Here is a 25837-nt window from a genome sequence, read left to right on the forward strand (position 1 = left end):
TTCCAGTATCACACACACACACGCACAAAAAAAAAAAGAATAGAGAGGGTAGAATGTTCTGGGTTCCCCCCCAAAAAGATATGTATGTGTGTGTGTGTGTGTGTGTGTAACATGTATGTAACATATATATATATATATAACATATAATAAATGCACAATTCCTAGATTAATTATAACTAGTAAAATGTAAATTCTATTTAAATACTTAGTACTCTGTCATTTAAAGAATAATGACAAGAAAATTGTCTCTATATGTTCAGTATAGACACAACTAAAAAAAAAAATTTCCACCTGCTGGTTGATTTGGGGGTGCTGAACCAGAGATTTTGAAGGGAGGGTCAATTTGGCAGCTCAGAGGGGCTTTCTGGTTCCCCCAGAGTTCTCCCCTTCCACACAGACATGGCTTCCAGATACAAGAACATATATGCCCACAAAGGGGACAGAATCCCTCTGGCCAGCTGTGCCCCTCCCGGTTGAGCCCGGGAGTCCCCTCCAGCCAGGGGCCGGGCCAGGCTGCCGGCGCGGGTGAGCACAGACTCTTCCTTCCTGGCTGCAGACCCGTGTCTCAACGGCGGCTCGTGCCAGGACGGCGTGGGCACCTTTTCCTGCTCCTGCCTTCCGGGCTTCGCTGGCCCGCGCTGCGCCCTGGACGTGGACGACTGTCTGAGCAGCCCCTGCGGCCTGGGCACCTGCACCGACCATGTGGCCTCCTTCACCTGCACCTGCCCGCCGGGATATGGAGGCCTGCACTGCGAGAGGGACCTGCCCGACTGCAGCCCCAGGTGGGCAAGTCCTCGCCGCTAAACTCAAGGGTTCCCGGGCCTGAGATGCAGCAGGGACGGGGGAGGGGGCCTCCGCTGGCTCACACCCGAGGGCTCTGATGGCTGAGGAAGGGTCACCTTAGAGACTGCTGCTTGAGGGCTGGGGTCCACACGTGGCTCACACCTGGGAAACTTAGGCTAAGGGGTGGGTGAGACCTTCACTGGGGCTGCGGCTTCTGGTGGGGGGCGTCATGGTCAGAGATTGGGAAGCCCAGCCTGGTGTGATGGTGCACACTTGTAATCCCAGTCGTTGGGAGGCTGAGAAAGGAGGCCTCAAGGTCAAGGCCATAGTCAGCAACTTAGGAAGACCTTCAGCAACCCAGGGAGACCCTGTTTTAAAACAAAGAATAAAAAAGGTAGCCAGGCGTGGTAGCGCACGCTTGTAATCCCAGTACTTGGGAGGCTGAGACAAGAGGATCGCAGGTTTGCGGCCGGCCTCAACTACTTAGTGAGGCCCTCTGCAACTTAGTGAGACCCTGTTTCAAAATAAAGAATAAAAAATAGGGGTGGGGTGTTGTCCGGAGGCAGAATGCCCCTGGCTTCCATCCCCACTACCACACAAAAAAAGAAAAGAGGAAAAAAGGGCTGGAGGCCTTGTATGTACTTGGGATGCCGAGACAGGAAGATTGCAGGTTCGAGGACAGCCTCAGCAAGTAGTGACACTCTCAGCAAGACACGGTTTCAAAATAAAAATGCAAAATAGGGCTAGGAGTGTAGCTCAGAGGTAGAATGCCTCTGGGTTCAATATCCCAGCTACTACTTAGGCCCTTTGCAATATCCAGTACCACATACACAAAAGAGGGAAAGGGCGAGGCACGGGGAGAAAGAGGCCCCTAGTTTTAGGAGGGAGGGTGGAGCCTGCGGCGGGGCGGAGCTTGACTCTTCCTTCCCTCTCCAGTTCCTGCTTCAACGGAGGGACGTGCGTGGATGGCGTGAACACCTTCAGCTGCCTGTGCCGCCCTGGCTACACTGGTGCCCACTGCCAACACGAGGTGGACCCCTGCCTCTCGCGGCCCTGCCTGCACCGGGGTGTCTGCAGCGCCACGCGCTCCGGCTTCCGCTGTGCCTGCCCGGAAGGTTTCACTGGTGGCTTGTGCCAGGTGGGCGGGGCCACGGGTCATGGGCGTGGTCTGGGCGTGGTCTGGGGAGGGGCTGGCCTGGCAGCCTTCACTAGAAACTGGGCAAAGGCCGGGCCTGGCGGCACGCATCCATGATCCTAGTTCTTGGAAGGCTGAGACAGGAAGATCGCAAGTTCAAGGCTGGCCTCGGCAATTAGTGAGTCCCTGTCTCAAAATAAAAAATAAAAGCCGGGGGTGGTGGCACACGCTTGTAATCTCAGTACTTGAGAGGCTGAGATGGGAGGATCCCAAGTTAGCAGCCAGCCTCAGCAACTTCTGAGGCCCTCCGCAACTTCATGAGACCTTGTTTCAAAATAAAGAACTAAGCCGGGCGTGGTGGCGCACGCTTGTAATCCCAGCATCTGGGAGGCTGAGACGGGAGGATTGAGGTTTGAGGACAGCCTCAGCTACTACTTAGGCCCTTTGCAACTCAGTGAGACCCTGTTTCAAAATAAAGAATAAAAATAGGGCTGGTGGTGTAGCTCAGAGGGAGAATGCTCCTGGGTTCCATCCTCAGTACTGGAAAAAAAAAAAAAAAGGGCTGAGGATGTAGCTTAGAGATTGACTATTCCTGGATTCAACCCCTAGTAGTGTGCGCGCACATGCACGCGCGCGCTCACACACACACACACTCTACATATATATAAAATAAAGCCAGGCATGATGTCACACAATTGTAATCTTAGTACTCGGGAGTCTGAGACAAGAGGATGGCAGGTTCAAGGCCAGCTTCAGCAATTTAGTGAGCCCCTCAGCGACCTAGCAAGACTGTTTAAAAAAAATTTAGAAAATTTCCCCCAAAACTTGCCGGGCGTGGTGGCGCACGCTTGTAATCCTCGCGCTTGGGAGGCGGAGACAGGAGGATCGCGCAGTTTCAGAGCAAGCCTCGCTGGCTTAAGAGACCCTGTTTCCAAATAAAAATATAAAATAGGTCTGGGAATGTATCCCGGAGAGAGAAGGGTTTCTAGGAACCCCAGTACCACCAAAAAAAATTCCCCCAAAAACAATAAAACAAGGCTGGGGATATATCTTACAGGTTCAATGCCCCTGGGCTTAATCCCCAATCTCACTGCAAATAATAATAACTAGGGCTGGGGTGTAGCTTAGAGGTAGAATGTGCCTGGGTTTGATTCCTGTCAGCGTGCATGCATGCATGTGCATGCATGCACGCACACACACACACACGCTGAGTGTCTAGGACTGGCCCAGTACCAGTGCTTGGCTTTTCTTTCTAGACGGTGGTCGACTGGTGCAGCCGAGCCCCCTGTCAGAACGGGGGCCGCTGTGTCCAGACGGGGGCCTACTGTCTTTGTCCGCCTGGATGGAGCGGCCGCCTCTGTGACGTCCAAAGCTTGCCGTGCAGGGAGGCCGCAGCCCAGATGGGTGAGAAGCTTGTGCCCAGGCGTGGGGGGTTCAGGGAGGGTGTGTGAGCTGAACGAGGTGCCACTGAGCCGGTGGGAGCGCCCAAGTGTGCACATGCGGGTGACTGGGACCTGCCAGCGGCAGGGTGTGACGGCCCCATAGACTGTGAGTAAGACCCGGGGACTAATGAAACTCTCCTTCCCAGGGGTGCGGCCGGAGCACCTGTGCCAGGCAGGTGGGCAGTGCGTGGATCAGGACGGCACCCATTACTGCGTGTGCCCGGAGGGCCGCACCGGCAGCCACTGTGAGCAGGAGGTGGACCCCTGCCTGGCCCAGCCCTGCCAGCACGGGGGCACCTGTCGTGGCTACATGGGGGGCTACGTGTGTGAGGTAGGGTGTGCCCCAGTCATGCCTGGGCAGGTGTGGGTGTGTCTCCTGCAGGTCTCTGCTTTTGTGGCCCCAGGCCTCTCTTTGGGGGGTCCCTGTGGCTGGATCTGGGGGTGTTTGGGGGTTGCGTCTGCCTCCGGCATTTCCTGGGTGTATGTATATGTGTGTGTGTGCACTGTGTTTCTTTGGTTCTAAAGGGACATGGCAGTGTCCCGGTGTGTGTGCATCTGTGTATCTGGGCCAGTCTCTCGTGTGTTTGCACGTGTGTGTTCCTCTGTCCTGGGCGTGCCTGTGGCCCTCCATGCCTGGGTGTGTTTCCATGTGTGCCCTGCACACTGGGCATGTCCCCGTGTCAGATGCCCAGGTGTGTCCTCTTGTGCTGGAATGCCCTGCCCCTGGCTCTTGGCCTGAGTGGCCCATCGCCCTTCCCCACAGTGTCCAGCTGGCTACTCCGGTGCCAGCTGTGAGGCCGACGTGGATGAGTGTGTCTCACAGCCCTGCCAGCACGGAGGCTCCTGCATTGACCTGGTGGACCGCTATCTCTGCTCCTGTCCCCCGGGGACACAGGGTATGCCAGGGCCAGGGTGCGGTGGGGATAGGCGGCTGGGTCTCCCGTCGCCTGCTGCTCACGGCTCACTGCCCTCCCCCAGGTGTGCTCTGTGAGATTAACGAGGATGACTGTGGCCCTGGCTCTCCCCTGGACTCGGGTCCCCGCTGCCTGCACAACGGCACCTGTGTGGACCTGGTGGGGGGCTTCCGCTGTACCTGCCCCCCAGGGTACACCGGCCTGCACTGCGAAGCCAATATCAATGAGTGCCGGCCTGGGGTCTGCCACGCGGCTCACACGCGCGACTGCCTGCAGGACTCGGGCGGGCACTTCCGCTGCCTGTGCCATCCTGGCTTCACAGGTAACCCTGGGGTGGGCTGGCCCGGACCCTGCCTCTTTTACCCCTTTGTATCTGATCCCGCTGCCCCTGCCGGCCCAGGTGCCCAGTGCCAGACGGCCCTGTCTCCCTGCGAGTCCCAGCCCTGCCAGCACGGAGGCCAGTGCCGCCCTGGTCCCGGCCCCGGGGGTGGGCTCACCTTCACCTGCCACTGTGCGCAGGTAGGTGCGAGGGGCGTGGCCCGGGAAGGGGGCGTGGCTTTAGGGGAGGAGTAGAGGGAGGTTCTGAGATTCTCCCGAGGCTTGGAGGGCGGGGATAGGGGGGGTTGTCAGGGCTAGGGGGCGTGGCCTCCTTGAGAAGGCGTGGCCTAGCTGCCAAGCCGGCCACCTGGAGAGTTTGAGGGGGGGTTGTCGGGGCTTGGGGCGTGGCCTCCTAGAGAAGGCGTGGCCTAGCTGCCAAGCAGGCCACCTGGAGAGTTTGAGGGGGGGGTTGTCGGGGCTTGGGGCGTGGCCTCCTAGAGAAGGCGTGGCCTAGCTGCCAAGCAGGCCACCTGGAGAGTTTGAGGGGGGGGGTGTCGGGGCTTGGGGCGTGGCCTCCTAGAGAAGGCGTGGCCTAGCTGCCAAGCGGGCCACCTGGAGGGTTTGAGCCGGGCTGGGGAGGCTGGCATCCCAACCTCTCCCAGGTCGCGCTCACTCTTCTTCCCCTCGCCCTCCTATTTCTCTTCCTTCCCTTCCCTCTGCCCCCGTTTTCTCTTTCCCCCAGCCATTCTGGGGTCCCCGTTGCGAACGCGTGGCGCGCTCCTGCCGCGAGCTGCAGTGCCCGGGGGGTGTCCCTTGCCAGCAGACGGCCCGCGGTCCTCGCTGCGTTTGCCCCCCCGGGATGTCGGGGCCCTCCTGCCGCGGCCCCTCCCGGGCGCTGCCCCCGGGGGCCGCCAACGCCAGCTGCGCGGCCGCCCCCTGCCTCCACGGCGGCTCCTGCCGGCCCGCGCCGCTCGCCCCCTTCTTCCGCTGCGCGTGCGCCCCGGGCTGGGCCGGCCCGCGCTGCGAGAGCCCGGCGGCGGCGCCCGAGGGCCCGGAGGAGCCGCGCTGCCCGCGGGCCGCCTGCCAGGCCAAGCGCGGGGACCGGCGCTGCGACCGCGAGTGCAACAGCCCGGGCTGCGGCTGGGACGGCGGCGACTGCTCGCTGAGCGTGGGCGACCCCTGGCGGCAGTGCGAGGCGCTGCAGTGCTGGCGCCTCTTCAACAACAGCCGCTGCGACCCCGCCTGCAGCTCGCCCGCCTGCCTCTACGACAACTTCGACTGCCACCCCGGCGGCCGCGAGCGCGCCTGCAAGTGAGCCCCCCCCCGCCCGCCTCCCGGGACACCCTTGGTTCGAGCCATCCTGGCGGGCGTGGACCCGTGGACCCTGCCTCTCGCCCTGTCTGCCCATGTGCCCCCCTGTGGCCCTCTGTTGGCTGCTTCTTGACCTCCTGTGTCTGTTCCTCCGTGCATACCATCAGCACATCCAGGTGTGACCTCTTGTTTGAGGGTCCGCTCACCCATGTGCCCTGGCTCCTCCCACTCGACCTTTCACCCACGGGCCCTCCTGACTTCGCCCGCCATCCCTCCTATCCATCCATGCATCCATCCATGCATCCATCCATCCATGCATCCATCCATCCATTGTACTGGGGATTGAACCCAGGAACATTCTACCACTGAACCACACCCAAGCCTTCTTCTTCTTCCTCTTCCTCCTCCTCCTCCTCCTCCTCTTCTTCTTCTTCTTCTTCTTCTTCTTCTTCTTCTTCTTCTTCTTATTATTATTATTATTATTACTTTGTGGTGCTGGGGCTCGAACCCAGGGACATACTACCTCCGAGCTACATACCCAACCTATTCTATTTTTTACTTTAAAGTTTTTTAAATTTTTAAATTTATTTATTTATTGGTGGTACTGGGCTTCCTGGAAACCCTTCTACCTCCGGGCTACACTTCCAGACCTAGTTTATATTTTATTTGGAAATAGGGTCTCTTAAGACAGCGAGGCTGGCTTTGAACGTGCACGATCCTCCTGTCTTCGCCTCCCAAGTGCAGGGATAATAAGCGTGCGCCACCACGCCTGGCCTTATTTTTTTATTTTTTATTTTTTGTGGTACTGGGGGTGGAACCCAGAGGCTTTCTACTTCCGGGCTATACTCCCAGACCTATTTTATACTTTATTTGGAAGCAGGGTCTCACTAAGTAGCTGAGGCTGGCTTCGAACCTGTGTGATCCTCCTGTCTCAGCCTCCCAAGTGCTGGGATTACAAGCGCGCACTACCATGCCCAGCCCTTTATTTTTTATTTGAAAACAGTATCTCACTAAGTTGCTGAGAGCCTTGCGGAGTGGCTGAGGCTGGCTTTGAACCTGTGTGATCCTCCTGCCTCAGCCTCCCAAGCGTGGATTACAGGCGTGCTCTTCTGACCCAACTATGTGTTTCTTTCCTTTCCTTCTCCTCCTAGCCCTCCTTTTTTCTTTTCCACAGTCTACCACTGAACTACACTTTCACCTCTCTCTCTCTCTTTTGTTGATACTGGGGATTGAACCCAGGGACATTCTACCTTTGAGCTACAGCCCCAGCCCTTTCAGCTTTCTGTTTAGGAAAGAGGGTCTTGTCAGGTTGCTGAGTCTCGCTATGTGGCTGAGGCTGTCTTCGAACCTGTGCTTCTCCTGTCTCGGCCTCTCAGTACTGAAATTACAGGTGTGGGTCACCATTCCTAGCTCTCTCAGCCCTTTTTATTATTATTTTTTAAATTTTGAAACAGAGTCTCACTATGTTGATGAGGACCTTGTTATGTTGTCATGGTTGGCCTCAAATCTGTGATCCTCCTGTGCCAGCCTCCCATACACTGGGATTACAGGCCCGTGCCACAGCTCCGGGAGATGAATTTAGACTTAGGCTCTTTCCCCAAAATAATATATTGCATACGCATATATAGGCATACATATGTATTATATGTTAATTTTAGTGTTGCATATGCATATATTATATATGTGTAAATATTTCAGCCCCCTTAAAAAAAAAAAAAACACCCTGAATCCTGAAACATTTCTGGTCCCAAGTATTTTGGATAAAGGATGCTCGGCCTATAGTTATCCGGCTGGTGATCGGCTCTGCAGAGCACCTGCACATCCCAGCCCCATTCCAGAGTCCCTCGCCCTGAGCTCCGCGGCCTTCGGAGGTCCGAGGCCCCTGACCCTGCCCCTCTGCCCCCAGCCCGGTGTACGAGAAGTACTGCGCCGACCACTTTGCAGACGGCCGCTGCGACCAGGGCTGCAACTCGGAGGAGTGCGGCTGGGATGGGCTGGACTGTGCGGGCGAGGTCCCGGCCCTGCTGGCCCGCGGCGTGCTGGTCCTCACCGTCCTGCTGCCGCCCGAGGAGCTGCTGCGCTCCAGCGCCGACTTCCTGCAGCGGCTGAGCGCCATCCTGCGCACCTCGCTGCGCTTCCGCCTGGACGCGCGGGGCCAGGCCATGGTCTTCCCCTACCACCGGCCGAGTCCCGCGTCCGAATCCCGCGCCCGGCGGGAGCTGGCCCCCGAGGTGATAGGGTGAGTGACTGCGGTGGGCGCCTAGGGAGGCTCGGGGCCCAGCAGCGGAGGGGCGCCCTGGTCCAGATCAGGTGTGATTCTGTTCTGTGAGCATCTTAGTCCTCCTCCTCCTCCTCCTCCTCCTCCTCCTCCTCCTCCTCCTCCTCCTCCTCCTCCCTCCTCCCCCCTCCCTTCCTCTCTTGTATTCTGCATCGAACCCAGAGTCTTATGCATACTAGACAAGCTCCATCACTGAGCTGCATTCCTATCCCCCCCTTTGGTGCTGTGGATTGAGCCTAGAGGCATTCTATCTCCGAGCTACACCCCCAGTCCTATTTTATTATTACTCTTGAAGCGGAGCCTAAGTTGCAGAGGGCCTCGCCACCTCTGAGTGAGCCTGTCCTCCAACCTGATATCCTCCTGTCTCAGCCTCCCAAGTACTCGCTTTTATATTTTATTTATTTTATTTTTGGTACTGGCGCTGGAACCCAGAGGCATTGTACTTCTGAGCTACATCCCCTGCCCTATTTTTATTCTTTATTTTGAAACAGGGTCTCACTGAGTTGCAAAGGGCCTCACTAAGTAGCCGAGGCTGTCCTTGAACCACGATCCTCCTGTTTCAGCCTCCCAAATGCTGGGATTATAAGCGTGCGATACCATGCCCAGCTTATATTTTATTTTGAGACAAGGTCTTGCTAAGTTTCCTGGGCTGGCCTCAAACTTGCGGTCTTCCTGCCTCAGTCTCCCCTGCTTCCATAGGATTTTTCATCCTCTGCTTCATTGGCATTTGGGGTCAGATGATTCCTTGCTGTGGAATCTGCCCTGAGCAGCATCCCCCGCCTTTACCCATTAGATGCCAGCAACACCGCCCCCTAGTGTTAGATGCCGGTAACACGGCTCCCTAATGAGAGTGAAAAAATTACCCCAGATATGAGCAGGTGTCCCCTGTAGGGAGGGAACAGAATTGCTCCAGTGGTCTAGGGCTGCCTCATTCTAGAGAGACAGATGATTGAGCTGAGGAGCTAAGGGTGTGTGTAGTTTGTTTGTTTGTTTGTTTTGCAATACTGGGGATGGAACCCAGGGGCATTCTACCTCCAAGTTATACCCCCAGCCCTAATTATTTATTTATTTATTTATTTATTTTTATTTTTTGGTGGTACTGGGGTTCCTGGAAATCCTTCTACTTCTGGGCTACACTCCCAGACCTATTTTTATATTTTTAAATTTGGAAACAGGGTCTCTTAAGCCAGCGAGGCTGGCTTCGAACCTGCGTGATCCTCCTGTCTCTGCCTCCCAAGCGTGGGGATTACAAGCGTGCGCCACCACGCCCGGGTCCCCAGCCCTATTTTTTATTCTTTCTTTCTTTCTTTCTTTCTTTCTTTCTTTCTTTCTTTTTTTTTTGGTGGTACTGGGGTTCCTGGAAGCCCTGTCTCGCCGGGCGTGGTGGCGCACGCTTGTAATCCCCGCGCTTGGGAGGCGGAGACAGGAGGATCGCGCAGGTTCGAAGCCAGCTGCGCGCGCTGGCTTAGGAGACCCTGTTTCCAAAATGAAAATGTAAAAATAGGTCTGGGAGTGTAGCCCGGAAGTAGAAGGGCTTCCAGGAACCCCAGTACCACCAAAAAAAATAAAAAATAAAAAAAATAAAAAAAATAAAAACAGGGTCTCACTGAGTTGCAGAGGGCCTCACTAAGTAGCTGAGGCTGGTGGTGAACTGCGATCCTCCTGTCTCAATCTCCCAAATGCTGGGATCACAAGCATGGGCCACCAAGCCCGGCTTAGTTTGTTTGTTTATAGAATAAAAATGGAAGCTGGGGCAAGCGTAAGCCTGTCGTTCTAGTACTTGGGAAGCTGAGACGGGGGATTGCAGAATGGAGGCCAACCTCAGCAACTTAGTGAGACCCTCGGCAACTTAGGGAGACTCTTGTTTCAAAATAAGACATAAAAAGGGCTGGGGTTGTAGCTCACATAGAATGCTGTGGGTTCAATTCTCAGTATCTCGTGTGTGCAAGTGCTCATGCGTGCACGGATGTACACACACACACACACACACACACACACACACACACACAGAATGAAAAACGTAGAACTGTCCTGCTGGTGACCTGCTATAGGGAAGGAAGGGGAGTATGGCCCCTGCTGGGGTGGAGCAGGGGCCCGAGGAGGGTGAAGGTGGCCACAGAAAGGAGGGCTGGAGTTTGGAGATCCAGGGGTGGGTGGGGGGCGGGCTGGTTGGAGGCAGATGGAGATGGGGGGGCTTGGTCGGTTGCCCTTCCTTGGCAGAAGCGACAGCGATGACGACACTCGGTGAAAACGGGGGCCGCTTTGGGGCTCGCAGAGTCTGAGGGGCCTGAAGGTGTGGATGGGGAAGCCCTGGAGTTAGCTGGGCGCTGAAGTAGAAGCAGGGAGATGGTGATGATCACAGAAGCCGGAGGAGGGACTGAAATGGGGAGAGAAGGAAACGATAAGCCTGGGGAGAGACCTGAGGACTGGCCGAGGAAGGAGAAGGGCAGGGCCGCAGCCCCGCGGCAGAGCCCTGGCATAGCGTGCCCCAGGCCCTGGGCATCGTCCCCCAAACCGGAGAGAGATCAAGCGCGCAGAGGTCAGGTCTAAGCCCAGGCAGCAGCACCAGGGTGGCCAGGGCAGTTACTGAAACGCTGACATGAAACAAGGTCCGTTGGGGTCATGGCTCCGGAGCACTGGTGCGTTTACTCAGTAAGACCTGTCTTGAGGTTGGCGCGGGGCTGGGAGCGAGCTGGGAGCAGGCGGGTGGTGGAGATGTGGCAGGTGGAGAGGGCTCTTAGCCTGGCGCTAGGAGGGAGGACGGGGCTCGGCGCCTGGGGTAGGCCGCGACCATGGACACCCGCGGCCCCTCCCTCCCCTTGCCCCGCAGCTCCGTAGTCATGCTGGAGATCGACAACCGGCTCTGTCTGCAGTCGCCGGAGAACGACCACTGCTTCCCAGACGCCCAGAGCGCGGCCGACTACCTGGGGGCCCTGTCCGCCGTGGAGCGCCTGGACTTTCCCTACCCGCTGCGGGATGTGCGCGGTGAGGCCCTGGCAGGTGGTTGAATCCTCGCCCGCCCAGTGACTGCTTCCTTGGCCTATGGCTGAAGGCCTGCCCCTGGTGGGAGCCCATGGCTAAAGCATCTCCCAGAGCTGCAGCCCTCCTGGTGGCTGCAATGAAGGCTATGTTTTAGCTCCGCCCTGCAATGGAAGCCACGCCCACAGTGGCAGGCCCGCCCTGTGGCTAAAGCCCCGCCCACAGTGGTAGCCCCACTCCATGGCTGAAACTCCACCCAGTGACTAAGGTCCCGCCCTGTGGTTGGAGCCACGCCCATGGTTTTAGCTCCTCCCCCTATCTGGAGCCCAGCCATCACGGCAGCCTCATTCTGTGGTTGAGGCCCTGCCTGCACTCGCCCCGCCCCATGGCTGGAGCCACGCCCACACTCACAGTCTCTCCCTGTATCTGGAGCCCAGCCAAGGTGGCAGACTTAGTGGTTGATGCCCCACCCACGGTGGCAGCCCTGCCCACGACTGAGGCCCCACCCAGTGCCCGAGGCCCCGCCCACACCCGCAGCCCCGCCCACTGTTACAGCCCACCCTCGCGCGGTGGTGGCAGCTGGGCCTCCTGATTCCTTCCCGCAGGGGAGCCTCTGGAGATACCCGAGCCCAGCGTGCCGCTGCTGCCGCTGCTGGCAGCCAGTGCTGTCTTCCTGCTGGTCATCCTGGTCCTGGGCGTCATGGTGGCCCGGCGCAAGCGCGAGCACAGCACCCTCTGGTTCCCTGAGGGCTTTGCCCTGCACAAGGACGCAGCTGGTCACAAAGGCCGCAGGGAGCCCGTGGGACAAGATGCACTGGGCATGAAGTGAGGACCCTGCCTGCTCCCTGTCCTCCGGCCTGACTGTGACCCCTTCCGACCTTAACTGCAGACCCCATCTGGACCCCTCTGGACTGCTGACTAGTTCATGATCCCTGGGGATCACCCCTGATTCCTGACCCTTGACCTCATTTCCTTTGTCCCCATTTCCTGACTCAAATCCTACGGAGACCCCACGCTGAACTGACCTCTGACCTTTACTCTGATGGCTGACCCCATGACCCAGTTCTTCCCAACTCCACCCAGCCCTCCTGACCCTGCCCTCTATGGTCCCCAATACCAGTCCCCTTCCTCCAACCTACCTTCTCTTTGACCTCCTATGACCCCCTTCCCACCCAACTCAGCGTTCACACCCCCGGTCCTTGATTCCCGTTTTAACTCTGGACCTCACCTCCAACTTGACCTCTCTCACAAGACCCCAAACCCTGTCTGCATTCACCCTTCCCTGTGACTCCATGACCCGTGATCCCTCACGTAACCTTTGCAGTCCTGACTGCCTGTCCAGTTAGTTATGAGGCTACTCTCATCCCCCATGACCCCCAGCACCATCCTCTATAGCCCCTGCTCTGTGCCCAGGCCTCTCATCTGTTCCAAAGCCCATTGCTCTGACCCCTGACCCCATGTCTCTGACCCCTGACCTCCTGACTGACCCCTGACCCCACTGCTGGTGCTTCTCTGACTCCACTTAAGACGGTCTGTGAGCCCTCATAGCCCCCGTGTTCCCTGAACCTTTGCTCCTCTTGGCAGTTTTGCACTCCCTCGTTGGGGTCTGCACCTTCCTCCCCCCACTGCACCTGTTGACTCGAGACCCCAGTCCCAACTCCAGAGCCCTGCCCTTGCCCCTGTGACCCCAAGCCCTCCTCCCAGGCTGCTGCCTCCCTGGCCCTCCTCACACTTTTCCTTTCTCTTGCCCCCAGGAACATGGCCAAGGGCGAGAGTCTGATGGGGGAAGTGGCCACAGACTGGGTGGACTCAGAGTGTCCAGAGGCCAAGAGGCTGAAGGTGCTGCCCCTTCCCTCTCCTGCCCCAGGGTCCTGGGTGTGGGCCCCGATGGCCAGTGGGAGCGGCCAGGGGGAGCCTCTGCCCTTTCCACCTCCCCAGATCCAGACAGCAGCCATAGCTCTGGGTCCTCTTTTCTCCTTGGTGTGTGGCTCTGTGGCCCCAAAGAGAGGAAGACTGGCCACGGGGGCCCAGGGGTTCTCCGGGTGTGTGGAAAGTTCCCCTACTCCATCCCGTCCCCCTGAACCAGGTTCCTGCTCCCAGACCAGCCTGGGGTCATCCCAGAGGAGATTTCCTGACTCACGCATAGTAACTCTGCTTTCTTTCTGGTGGTTCGGAGTTTGTCTAGCACCCCCAGCCTGAAAGTGTACCCCGCTGGTCCTGAGCGCCATGACACCTCCTGGCGCCATCCCCAGGGCTCTGTGTTCACCAGCTCGTGTCCTACTCTCTTTTCTATTGCAACAACAAAATACCTGAGGCTTGGTCATGTATAGAGTAAAGAGGTTTAATCTCACAGTTTTGGAGGCTATCAGGGTTGGTTCCTGATGAGGGGTCTTTTCCCTGACTGGACGGCCACCTTCTTTTTCTCCCAGAGACTCAGTCCTTCCCAAGGCTGATGATACCAATCCTCAAAGGCTGGATCCTCGACCCCCATATTTCTTTTTATCAGTGATTTGTAGCTTCCAGAGAAAAACATTTTGTGTGTGTGTGTGTGTGTGTGTGTGTGTGTGTGTGTGTGGTACTGGGTTACACTCCCAGACCTATTTTTATTTTTATTTTATTTAATTTTTGTAGTACCGGGAATGGAACCCAGGGAATTCTACCTCCAAGCTACACCCTAGCCATTTATTTATTTATTTATTTATTTATTTATTTATTTATTTATTTATTTATTTGGTGGTACTGGGGTTCCTGGAAGCCCTTCTACCTCCGGGCTACACTCCCAGACCCATTTTATACTTTTTAAAAAAATTTTTGGAAACAGGGTCTCTTAAGCCAGCACGGCTGGCTCCGAACCAGCGCGATCCTCCTGTCTCCGCCTCCCAAGTGCGGGGATTACAAGTGTGCGCCACCACGCCCGGCCTAGCCCTATTTTTTAAGTTCTTTATTTTGAAACAGGGTCTCACTGAGTTGCAAGGACCTCTTTAAGTAGCTGAGGCTGGCCATGAACCACACGATCCTCCTGTCTCAGCCTCCCAAATGCTGGGATTACAAGCGTGTACCACCACGCCCGGCTTATTTTTATATTTTATTGGAAACAGGGTCTCACTAAGTTGCTGAGAGCCTCACTCAGTAGCTGAGGCTGGCTTCAAACTTGTGTGATCTTCTGGTCTTAGCTTTCCAAGTACTGGGATTACACGTGTGTGCCACCACGCCCGTCTCCAGAGAACAACTTTTGCACTTCTTTTGTTAATCATTATTATTGTTTTTTGTAGCACTGGAGATTGAACTCAGGGGCATTCTATCTCCAAGCTCTACCCCCAGTTCTTTTAATTTTGAAGCAGGGTCTTGCTAGGTTAATGAAAGTCTCACTACTTGCAGAGGCAGTCCTCAAATCTGCAATCCTCCTGCCTCAGCCTCTCAAGTAGTGGGATTACAGGTGTGTGCCACTATGCCCAGCTTGTTAAATTTAATTCGAAGCTGGCACCTAGGAGCTGGCACCTAAGCTGGCAGTAGAATTGCCAGAATTTTTTGTTTTTTTCTTTTGTGCTATTGAGGATTGGACCCAGGGGCATTCTACCTCTGAGCTACACCCCCAGCTCTATTTCTTTTATTTATTTATTTTTTTGTGGCAGGGTCTCAGTAGGTTGATGAGAGTCTCACAATTTGGTGAGGTTGTTTTTGAAACGGCCATCCTCCTGTCTCAGCCTCCCGAGTACTGGGATTACAAGCGTGCGCCACCATACCTGGCAGTGGAATTGTTTCTAGTTTAGTGTGTGCACGTCTCGCGTGCTGGTAAATGCTGGGCTCCATATTCTTTGATTACACATCACCCACTTTGGGTTCCAGCCTCTCCCTCCTTCCAGCCCGGATTGAAGCCCCATTTCTTCCTCTCTTTAGCTCTCTAAGCCCCAGCACACCCTTTTTCCATTTCCTTGTGTGTTAGAGAAGGAGGATGTGGACCGTTTCCCAGGGCCCTGTGAGCATCTCTCTGAGTGGGAACCCGTGGGAATGTCCAGCCCCTTCCCCGGTAGCGTCTACCATCCCCAAAGGGCGAGGCCTGAGAACCCTGATCCCTGTCCCTCCAGGTAGAGGAGCCTGGCCTGGGGGCCGAGGAGCCTGTGGATTGCCGCCAGTGGACCCAGCACCATCTGGTGGCTGCCGACATCCGAGTGGCACCGGCCATGGCGCTGACACCACCGCAGGGGGACGCGGATGCCGATGGGATGGATGTCAACGTGCGTGGCCCAGGTCAGGCACCTCCCGAAGGGGGCTTTTCTCTTGTCCTGTTTGTGAGAAGTGACATCTATCTGAGTCTGTTCTGGGGAATGTCCGCACTTCTGTGGGCATGTATATTAATTGAGACTCTTGGTTGCAAATGATAAAACCTCAACTCAAACTAGTTTAAGTAAAAGAAAGCATTTACTGATGTGTAACTGCAGACAGTTATCGATTTTTTGGATCCTGAACTTGATATTCTCCTCTTCCTCCTCCTCTTCCTCCTCCTCTTCCTTCTCCTCCTCCTCCTCCCCTCCTCCTCTTCCTCCTCTTCCTCCTCTTCCTCCTCCTCCTCCTCCTCTTCCTCCTCCTCCTCCTCCTCTCCTCCTCCTCTTCCTCCTCCTTCTCCTCGTTCTCCTCCTCCTCCTTGTTTTTTCTTTTTTTCTTTTGTGGTACTGGGAATGGAACCCAGGAGCATTTGACCTCCGAGCTACACTCTCTGCCCTATTTTTTAATTCTTTATTTTTGAAACAGGGCCATCATGCCACCATGCCTGGCTCGGCTTATTCTTTATTTTGCAACAGTGTCTCACTGAGTTGCAGAGGGCCTAAGTTGCTGAGGCTGTCCTCGAACCCCCATCCTCCTGTCTCAGCCTCCAGAATGCTGAGATTACAAATGCACCACCACGCCCGCTTGTCTTATCTTCCCTTCTTGGTCTAGCAAAAATCTCAGAATACCTTCTGGTTGGATGGACTAGCCCACCCTGGAGCCAATCAGTGTGGCGAGGGGGCTGGAATATGCAGATTGACCGGTCCTAGCCCACAGGATTGTTTGAGCCAGGAAAGAGGTTGGCCTTTCATCAGGGCTTGAGACTGGAGAATAGAGTGAAGGGTTCCCAAGGAAAACCAGGGCAAATGCTCTTCTGGTGGCAGAAGACTGATGTGTATTCACCTTCCCTGGTCCCTCTCTGCCGTGTTTAAGCGTATTCCTCCCCCGTCTGTTCCATCTTTGCTCCAATGGCAGTCTCTCTCCTCTCTCTCCTCTCTCTCTCTCTCTCTCTCTCTCTCTCTCTCTCTCTCTCTCTCTCTCTCTCCCCTCCCTTTCTCTCCTCTCTTTCTCTCCTCTCTCTCCTCCCTCTTTCTCTCTCTGCCCTCCTCTTTCTCCTCCCTCTTTCTCTCCTCTCCTCTCCTCTCTCCTCTCTCTCTTTTCTCTCCTCCCTCTTTCTCTCCTCTCTCTTCTCATCTCCTCCCTTTCTCTCCTCTCCTTTCCTCTCTCTCTCCTCTCTCTTCTGTCTCTCTCTCTCCCTCCCTCCCTCCCTCCCAGGTGCTGGGGCCTCAGGAGTGCACCACCCAGCCCTGCTCCTTGGGGCTGTTCTGTGATCATCTTTTTATGCCTACCTGCATTGCAATCCGGGTGTGGTCTGCAGCCCTGAGGGTTGGCCATTTCCCCCTGTCCCTCTTTATGTCCGCTTGCTCCTTATGCAGTGCTCTTGGGAGTATCCCTTGTAAAGACCCCCGAGCCTTTGTGACACACCCCCGGTCCCTGCAGATGGCTTCACCCCGCTCATGCTGGCCTCGTTTTGCGGGGGGACCCTGGAGCCTGTGCCGACTGAGGAGGACGAGGCCGACGACACGTCCGCCAGCATCATCTCGGACCTGATCTGCCAGGGGGCCCAGCTTGGGGCTCGGACTGACCGCACGGGGGAGACCGCCCTGCACCTGGCTGCCCGATACGCCAGGGCCGATGCTGCCAAGCGGCTGTTGGATGCCGGGGCGGACACCAATGCACAGGACCACTCTGGGCGCACCCCTCTGCACACGGCAGTCACTGCTGATGCCCAGGGCGTCTTCCAGGTGAGACAGTCCACTGCTTTGCCTGCTGGAGCTGAGGCGGGCCTTAGAGGCACCTGGATTTGAGCCCTGCTTCTGTGTGTGTGTTGCTGGGGATTGAACCCAAGGGTGTTCTACCTCTGAGCCGTATACCCCAGCCTTTTTACTTTTTGTTTTAATTAATTAGTTAATTAATTAACTTTTGCAATACTGGCGATTGAACCCAGGAACATTCTCCCTCTGAAGTACAACTCCAGCCTTATTTTTTAATTCTTTATTTTGAAATAGGTCTCACTAAATTGTGGAGGGCCTCACTAAGTAGTTGAGGCTGGCCATGAACCCAGATCCTCCTGTCTCAGCCTTCCAAGTACTGGGAAGACAGGCGTGCATGACCATGCTTGGCTTTATGTTTTTTATTTTGAAATAGCATCTCAGTAAATTGCTGTTAATCTTGCTACATCGCTGGGGCTGTCCTGGAGCTTGTGATTGTCCCACCTCAACCTCCTAAGTACTGGGATTACAGGCGGGTGCTACCACTTCCACTGTGCTCTACCAATTTTGGGTTTAGGATATTTTCAATTTATGATTTTTTTGGGGGGGGATAGAATCCCATTATAACTGTAATGCTTGTAATCCCAGTACTTGGAAGGAAGGCTTGCAGGTTCAAAGCCAGCCTTGGCGACCTAGCGAGGCTGTCAGCAACTTAGCAAAACCTTGTTTCCAAATAAAAAATAAAATAGGATGCCGGGCATGGTGGCGCACGCTTGTAATCCCCGTTCTTGGGAGGCGGAGACAGGAGGATCGCGCAGGTTTGAAGCCAGCCTCGCTGGCTTAAGAGACCCTTTTTCCAAATAAAATATAAAAAATAGGTCTGGGAGTGTAGCCCGGAGGTAGAGGGTTCCATCCCCAGTACCCCCCCCCAAAAAAAAAAAAAAAGGTCTGAGGGATGTAGCCTGGAATTTGAGGCCCATGGGTCTATTCCTGGAGTGTCTGTAGCTCATGGATTCTAGGGCTGGGCCTGGGGGCCTTGGGGGCCTCAGGTTGGGGTGCTTCTAGTCCCTCCGTTCCTGCCACAGTTCCATTCTGTGTCTTCCCATTCCCAGATACTCATCCGGAACCGCTCCACAGACTTGGACGCGCGCATGGCAGATGGCTCGACCGCTCTGATCCTGGCGGCCCGCCTGGCTGTGGAGGGCATGGTGGAAGAGCTCATTGCCAGCCACGCGGACGTCAACGCCGTGGATGAGCTCGGTAGGCGGCCGAGGGTGTGCGGGGAGGGGGGACTGCGAGGGCGTCCCTGGTCCTGACTGGCCTGTCCCTGTGAATTCACGCCCATGTTGCCGAAGCTCTCGTACGCACAGCCAGGCTCCCGCCTGAGTGCAGGGCTTATCCATTGGATGCCTCAGGGATTAAAAGAAAGGTGTGCCAGGCGCACCAGTGCACGCCAAGATCCCAGGACTTGGGAGGCAGAGACCCGGTACATTCCAGATTTGTAGCCAGCCTCAGCAACTTAGGCCCTCTACAACTTACTGAGACCCTGCTTCAAAATAAGAAATAAGCTTGGCATGGTGGTTCATGCTTGTGATCCCAGCACTTGGGAGGCTGAGACAGGAGGATTGCAGGTTCGAAGCCAGCCTCAGCAATTTAGTGAGGCTCTCAGCAACCTAGTGAGACCTTGTTTCCAGTTAAGAAATAAGATGGGGCTGAGGGTGTAGCTCGGAGGTAGAATGCCCCTGAGTTCAACGCCCAGCACCACAAAACAAACAAAAAACCTATCTCTCTATATGTGTACATATAAGAATTATGACTTAATAAAGCTGTATATATATATATATATATATATATATATATATATATATTATATTTTTTGTGTTACTGGGAATTGAGCCCAGGGGCATTCTACCTCCAAACTCTACCCCCAGTGCTATTTGAATTTTTTTTTTTTTTTTTTTTTTTTTGCGGTCCTGGGGATGGGACCCAGGAGCATTCTACCTCTGAGCTCCACTCCCAGACCTATTTTTTATTCTTTATTTTTTATTTTTATTTATTTATTTTTTGGTGGTACTGGGGTTCCCAGAAATCCTTCTACCTCCGGGCTAAACTCCCAGTACCTATTTTTATACTTTTTTATTTGGAAACAGGGTCTCTTAAGCCAGTGAGGCTGGCTTCGAACCTGCGTGATCCTCCTGTCTCCACCTCCCAAGCGCGGGGATTACAAGCGTGCGCCACCACACCCAGCGTTATTCTTTATTTTGAAACAGGATCTCACTGAGTTGCAAAGGGCCTCACTAAGTAGTTGAGGCTGTCCATGAATTGTTATCTTCCTGTCTCAGCCACCCAAATGCTAGGATTGCAAGCATGCACCACCATGCCCAGCTTGGTTTTTTATTTTATTTTATTTATTTATTTATTTATTTATTTATTTATTTATTTATTTATTTGTGGTACTGGGGTTACTGGAAGCCCTTCTACCTCTGGGCTACACTCCCAGACCTATTTTTACATTTTTATTTGGAAACAGGGTCTCCTAAGCCAGCGCGCGACTGGCTTCGAACCTGCACGATCCTCCTGTCTCTGCCTCCCAAGTGCGGGGATGACAAGCGTGCGCCACCATGCCCGGCTTGATTTTTTATTTTAAAACAGGGTCTTGCAAGCCGGGCGTGGTGGCACACGATTGTGGTCCCAGTATTTGGGAGGCTGAGACTGGAGGATGGCAGTTCGCGGCCAGCCTCAGCTACTTAGTGAGGCCCTTTGCAACTCAGTGAAACCCTGTTTCAAAATAAAGAATAAAAAATAGGGCTAGGGGTGTAGCTCAGAGGCAAAATACCCCTGAGTTCCATCCCCAGTACCACAAAAAAGAACAAAACAAAACTAAACAGGATCTTGCAGCCAGGCATGGTAGTACACGCTTATAATCCCAGTACTTGGGAGGCTGAGACAGGAAGATCGCAGGTTCTTAGCCAGCCTCAGCTACTTAGGCCCTCTGCAATTTAGTGAGACCCTGTTTCAAAATAAAGAAAAAAAAATATAGGGCTGAGGGTATAGTTCAGAGGTTAGGATGTCCCTTGGTTCAGTCTTCAGTACCACAAAGTAAAATAAAGAATAAAAAAAATAGGACTGGGGATGTAGCTTGGAGGTAGAATGCCCCTGAGCTCAATCATTGGTACCACAAAAACAAAACAAGGCAAACAATAATAAACCAACGTCTTGTAAGTCGCTGAGGGCCTCACTAAGTTTCTGAGGCTGGCCTAAAACCTGCCACCCTCCCGTTTTACCCTCCTAAGTATACAGGTGAACACCACTATGCCCAGCACACCGGGCTTATTTTCCTGATGGTCTCCTTGGAAACGCGCCATTTTCAATCTTGATGATGCATATTTTATTTTGTTGTTGATTGTCATTTGTGCAGTTAGTGTCATATCAAAGAATGCTTGGCTTAGTTCCAGGCCATGAAGGTTGATTTCAAGGTTCTATAGTACTAGCTCTTACATCTCTGATTGCTTTTGAGTCAGCTTTGCGCATGGTGTGAGGTAGGGGTCAAACTTCATTCTTCTAGCCGGGCGTGGTGGCGCACGCTTGTAATCCCGGCGCTTGGGAGGCTGAGACAGGAGGATCACACAGTTTCGAAGCCAGCCTCAGCTGGTTTAAGAGACCCTGTTTCCAAATAAAAAATAAAATAGGTAGGTCTGGAAGTGTAGCCTGGAGGTAGAAGGCCCCTGGGTTCCATTCCCAGTACCACCAAAACAAAAAACAAAAAACAAAAAACTTCATTCTTCTGCCTGTAGAGATCTAGTTGTCATAGCACCCACGATGAGTTGAGAAGACTTGTTTTCATTAAATGGTCTCAGCACCTACTCTATTTAATTAATTAATTAATTAATTATTTATTTATTTATTTTTTGCGGGTCTGGGGATGGAACCCAGGGGCATTTGACCTCCGAGCTACACCCCCTGCCCTATTTTTTATTCTTTATTTTGAAACCGGATCTCACTGAGTTGCGGAGGGCCTCGCTAAGCAGCTGAGGCTGTCCGCGAACCGCGATCCTCCAGGTCTCAGCCTCCCGAATGCTGGGATTACAAGTGTGCGCCACCACGCCCGGCTCTATTTAATTTTAATAAGTTAGAATCTGAAGGTAGCTGATAGCTATTGCATTGGACTGCGTGGCTCTAGGTGTAACCGAGTGAGGTGTGCGCAGCACCCACTGCGTATGGAGAGCCGTGCAGGTTTGTGAGCAAACACGCGGGATGTACACCTCGGTCAGAGTAGTGATTCTATCCATCTGCACACACGTGGACCCAATCTAGGTGTGCAGACACTGAAGACAAGCCTGTCTCCCTCAGGTCATAGTCTAGCTACTCTCTGCCCCCTTGTGACGGGGACCTGGGACAAGAGCCTGACCCTGAACTCTGTCTCCCCTCCAGGGAAATCAGCCTTACACTGGGCTGCAGCTGTGAACAACGTGGAGGCCACTTTGACTCTGCTCAAAAATGGAGCCAACAAGGACATGCAGGACAGCAAGGTGAGCCCTGAGTCTCTCGTGATGCAGAGAGTGGGGCGGGATGTAGCTGGTGGGGACATTCACCCCGCCTGCAGCCACCTCGCAGGGGCGGGATTCGCGGCTAGAAGACTGCAGTGTGGATCAGAGGGAGAAGCCTGCGGCGATTGCTCTGTTACCTTGGGCACATTTTCTTGATTTCTCTGCACCTTGCTGTCCCAGTCAGTAAAGTTGGGAAGCAGCGGTAGTCTCCTCATTGACTGTCTGGAGGATTCAAGGACTCAGTGGATGTTTGCAAAGTGTTTAGGGAATCCTCAATAAAAGGTACACTTTGTTTAAAAATCTTCCCGTGAAGCCAGGCATGGTGGTGCACGCCTGTAATCTCAGTACTTGGGAGGTTGAGACAGGAGGATCACAGGTTTGCAGCCAGCCTCAGCTACTGAGTGAGGCCATTTGAAACTTAGTGAGACCTTGTTTCAAAATAAAAATTAAAATCAGGCTGGGGCTACAGCTCAGAGGTAGAACACCCTGGGTTCAATCCCCAGTACCATGCACACACACACACACACACACACACACACACACACACACACAAAGCTGGGATGGTGGTGTGCCGCAAACCGGCTCAGTCGAGATTGGGGTGATCCCACTCGCGATCGAATCAATCTCAGAAAAGATGGGGGAGGATAGGGTGCCGTACTGCAGCCGCTTATCTGTAGCGATTCTTTCCCTTCTAGGAAATAAATTTCTTTAAGTTCCTATTTACGGCGCTTCTGGAAAGAATCTGACATGGACAAGAGCTTCTTGAGCTAATGACACTTTATTACAAGAACCCAGAAAAATTTATACCCTTCACCAGTAAAGTTAATAATAAGAGAAAAAGAGGTGAATGCAATCACTGTAAAACAATAGTGAATAACATGTAAACAAAGTTAAAAAAAAAAAAAACTAGTCCGGCTTTGGCTTTCAAGAGATTAGCTCCAGATCTTCTCCCGGATCTTGCAGACAGGCAGTTCCAAAGGGGCACGCCCAGGGCTTGGAGGCCTCTCAGGGAATCTTCTTTAACTTTTTTGGAACTTTCCATCTTTAGGGCTCAGTCCATATGGCAGGCATGGGGGGATGTGGCGATTCAGGTGGATGTGATAAAGTTCTCCCAGGTCTCGCTCACCTTGCCTTCTAAAATCTGAAAGCTTAAGCAAACTCACAACACAGTTTGGCAGACAAACACCAAAAATACCATGTAGTTTTTAGATTTAGTTGTTAGATATACTTCCTTAGCTGCAGAACACTTTTCCTCGAACGATAGGCCTATTAGAAACCTATTCACCTTATAAATAATCCATATTCCTGTCCCAGATCCTTTGCAATATCCTTTCCTTAGCCACGTGGTGCCTCCCCCATCTCGGGCAGGGCTCATACTGGGTGTAAAGGTCAAGAATCTTCCTAGCCTTCAGCTCCATTGTATTGGGCAGTATCAGTTGCTCATAAACTAGGTTGCTTTGATGTCACACCCAACGTTTGTCTTCCTGTATCTGGGCAGGATCACAAAGAGAGGTAAATAGAGGCATCGGGTCGCCTCCCCCTCTAGGGCCTTTTTTTTGTAAGTTAGTGATTAGGCTGAAGGTCAGAGATTGAGGGGAAATCTGTGTTTGTAATTACTGAATGGAATGCTGCCACTGCATCTAAATTCTAACTAGATTTTATTACCATTTGAACAAAGCCGAGGATGTTTAGAGGCTTAGACAAATTACCAGAAACTTTATTTTACACGGACTCAGTTTCTCTCACAGTCCTGATCTTACACCACCGTGTGGAGAGTTAAAAGAATCATTACCAAAAGAATAATAGTTATGAAAGAATATCTAAAAGTGGGGGAGTTTTTGGCCAGAGACGACGCCCTCTCTCGGGGCTAATCGCCAATTTGACTCCGTGGGGAATTGTCTCACACGCAGATGCCGAGAGGAAGTAGGCGCGGTCTCAGCAGTGGTGCATACTTGTCATCCTAGTACTTGGGAGGCTGAGGCAGGAGGATAGCAGGTATATGGCCAGCCTCAGCTACTTAATGAGGCCCTCTGCAACTAAGTGAGACCCTGTTTCTTTTCTTTCTTTTCTTTCTTTCTTTCTTTCTTTCTTTCTTTCTTTCTTTCTTACTTTTTTTTTTGGCCAATCTGGGGATGGAACCCATTCTACCTTGAGCTATATCCCCAGACCTATTTTTTATTTTGAAACCGGGTCTCACTGAGTTGCAGAGGGCCTCACTAAGTAGCTGAGTCTGTCTGTGAACCCGGATCCTCCTGTCTAGCCTCCCAAATGCTGGGATGACAAGCGCGCGCCACCACGCCCAGGTCCCAGCCCTATTTTTTATTCTTTATTTTGAAATAGGGTCTCACTGAGTTGCAAAGGGTCTCACTAAGTAGTAGCCGAGGCCATCCTTGAACCGTGATCCTCCTGTCTCAGCCTCCCAGATGCTGGGATGACAAGCATGTGCTACCAGACCCGGCTCGAGACTCTGTTTCTAAATAAAAAATAAAATAGGACTGGGGCTGTAGCTTGAAGAAATGCCCTGGGTTCCATCCCCAGCGCCACCAAAAAGGAAAGAATGTCCCCAAATTCCCTAGCGGAGCCGGGACTAGAAATCCAGCTATCAGACCTGGGACCTTGCTGAGGTTAGCCAGGGTACCCACTGGCTTGATCTCAGGTTCTGCTCCTCCTTTGCCCATCCCAGGAGGAGACCCCGCTGTTCCTGGCCGCCCGAGAGGGCAGCTTTGAGGCCGCCAAGCTGCTGCTGGATCACTTTGCCAACCGGGAGATCACAGACCACCTGGACAGGCTGCCACGAGACGTGGCCCAGGAGCGTCTGCACCAGGACATCGTGCGGCTCCTGGACCAGCCCAGTGGGCCCCGCAGCCCGCCCGGCCCCCATGGCTTGGGTCCCCTGCTCTGCCAACCCGGGGCCTTCCTCCCCGGCCTCAAGGCAACACAATCGGGGGCCAAGAAGAGCAGGAGGCCCCCCGGGAAGGCCGGGTTGGGGCCGCAGGGGGCCCGGGGCCGTGGCAAGAAGCTGACCCTGGCCTGCCCCGGCCCTCTGGCCGACAGCTCGGTCACACTGTCACCTGTGGACTCGCTGGACTCTCCGCGCACCTTTGGGGGCCCCCCTGCTTCCCCTGGAGGCTTCCCCTTGGAGGGCCCCTATGCTGCAGCCACAGCCACCGCCGTGTCCCTGGCGCAGCTCGGCGGTGCTGGCCGGGTGGGCCCTCTGGGGCGCCAGGCCCCCGGAGGCTGCGTTCTCAGTCTGGGCCTGCTGAACCCCGTGGCTGTCCCCCTCGACTGGTCCCGTCTGCCCCCGCCGGCTCCCCCGGGGCCCTCATTCCTGCTGCCCCTGGCACCCGGACCCCAGCTTCTCAACCCTGGGACCCCTCTTTCTCCCCAGGAGCGGCCCCCACCCTACCTGGCAGCCCCAGGACACGGAGAGGAATACCCGACAGCAGGGGCCCACAGCAGCCCCACCAAGGCCCGCTTCCTGCGGGTCCCCAGTGAGCACCCCTATCTGACACCCTCCCCGGAGTCCCCTGAGCACTGGGCCAGTCCGTCCCCTCCCTCCCTGTCAGACTGGTCCGACTCCACCCCCAGCCCAGCCACGGCCACCGGGGCTGCCGCTGTGGGGACGCTGCCCACCCAGCCACACCCCTTGTCTGTCCCCGGCTCCCTCGCGCAGGCCCAGACCCAGCTGGGGCCCCAGCCAGAGGCCACTCCTAAGAGGCAGGTGTTGGCCTGAAGCGCCCTTCGGTTCCTGGACTTGGGGGACTGAAGAGATACCCCTCGTCCTCCTCCTCCTCTCCTCTCTCCTGTTTTTTAGTTTTATTAATTCTCTTCTTTCTCTACCCACCCTCCTGCAGTCCTGGCGAGCAGTGTAACCGTGGGTCGCCAGCCCAGGGCCTCAGTCTTCCTTTATTTATAATGGGTGGGGCCAGGGCCGGGCCGGGATGCCCTCTTGCCCCAGGACACACACACACACTCTCTCTCTCTCTCTCTCTCTCTCTCTCTCTCTCTCTCTCTCTCCTCCCTTCCTTGCTTTATTTTCTCACACTCTGAATATTATTATTTTTCTTTCTTTTATTTTTTTTTACATTTTGTATA

The 25837-nt window shown here is 54.4% G+C and overlaps 1 protein-coding gene across 1 annotated transcript in view; it reads left to right on the plus strand.

The window, feature by feature from the left end:
* Positions 1 to 25475, plus strand: part of NOTCH3 (notch receptor 3) — a gene marked incomplete at both ends in the record, with an annotated part of 48047 nt that extends 22572 nt beyond the window's left edge. The window contains 17 exons of the mRNA XM_080715704.1: positions 557 to 782; positions 1720 to 1921; positions 3175 to 3322; positions 3507 to 3691; positions 4124 to 4256; positions 4339 to 4596; positions 4675 to 4793; positions 5335 to 5903; positions 7810 to 8142; positions 11012 to 11166; positions 11766 to 11985; positions 12915 to 12999; positions 15246 to 15408; positions 16924 to 17228; positions 18308 to 18455; positions 21627 to 21724; positions 24426 to 25475. Of these exons, the coding sequence (XP_080571830.1) occupies positions 557 to 782; positions 1720 to 1921; positions 3175 to 3322; positions 3507 to 3691; positions 4124 to 4256; positions 4339 to 4596; positions 4675 to 4793; positions 5335 to 5903; positions 7810 to 8142; positions 11012 to 11166; positions 11766 to 11985; positions 12915 to 12999; positions 15246 to 15408; positions 16924 to 17228; positions 18308 to 18455; positions 21627 to 21724; positions 24426 to 25475 (4397 nt within the window). The remainder of the gene's footprint in view (positions 1 to 556; positions 783 to 1719; positions 1922 to 3174; positions 3323 to 3506; positions 3692 to 4123; positions 4257 to 4338; positions 4597 to 4674; positions 4794 to 5334; positions 5904 to 7809; positions 8143 to 11011; positions 11167 to 11765; positions 11986 to 12914; positions 13000 to 15245; positions 15409 to 16923; positions 17229 to 18307; positions 18456 to 21626; positions 21725 to 24425) is intronic.
* Positions 25476 to 25837: the final 362 nt, after the last annotated feature.

The sequence above is a fragment of the Muscardinus avellanarius genome, assembly GCF_963383645.1.
Source record: "Muscardinus avellanarius genome assembly, chromosome: 18".
NCBI lineage: Eukaryota > Metazoa > Chordata > Mammalia > Rodentia > Gliridae > Muscardinus > Muscardinus avellanarius.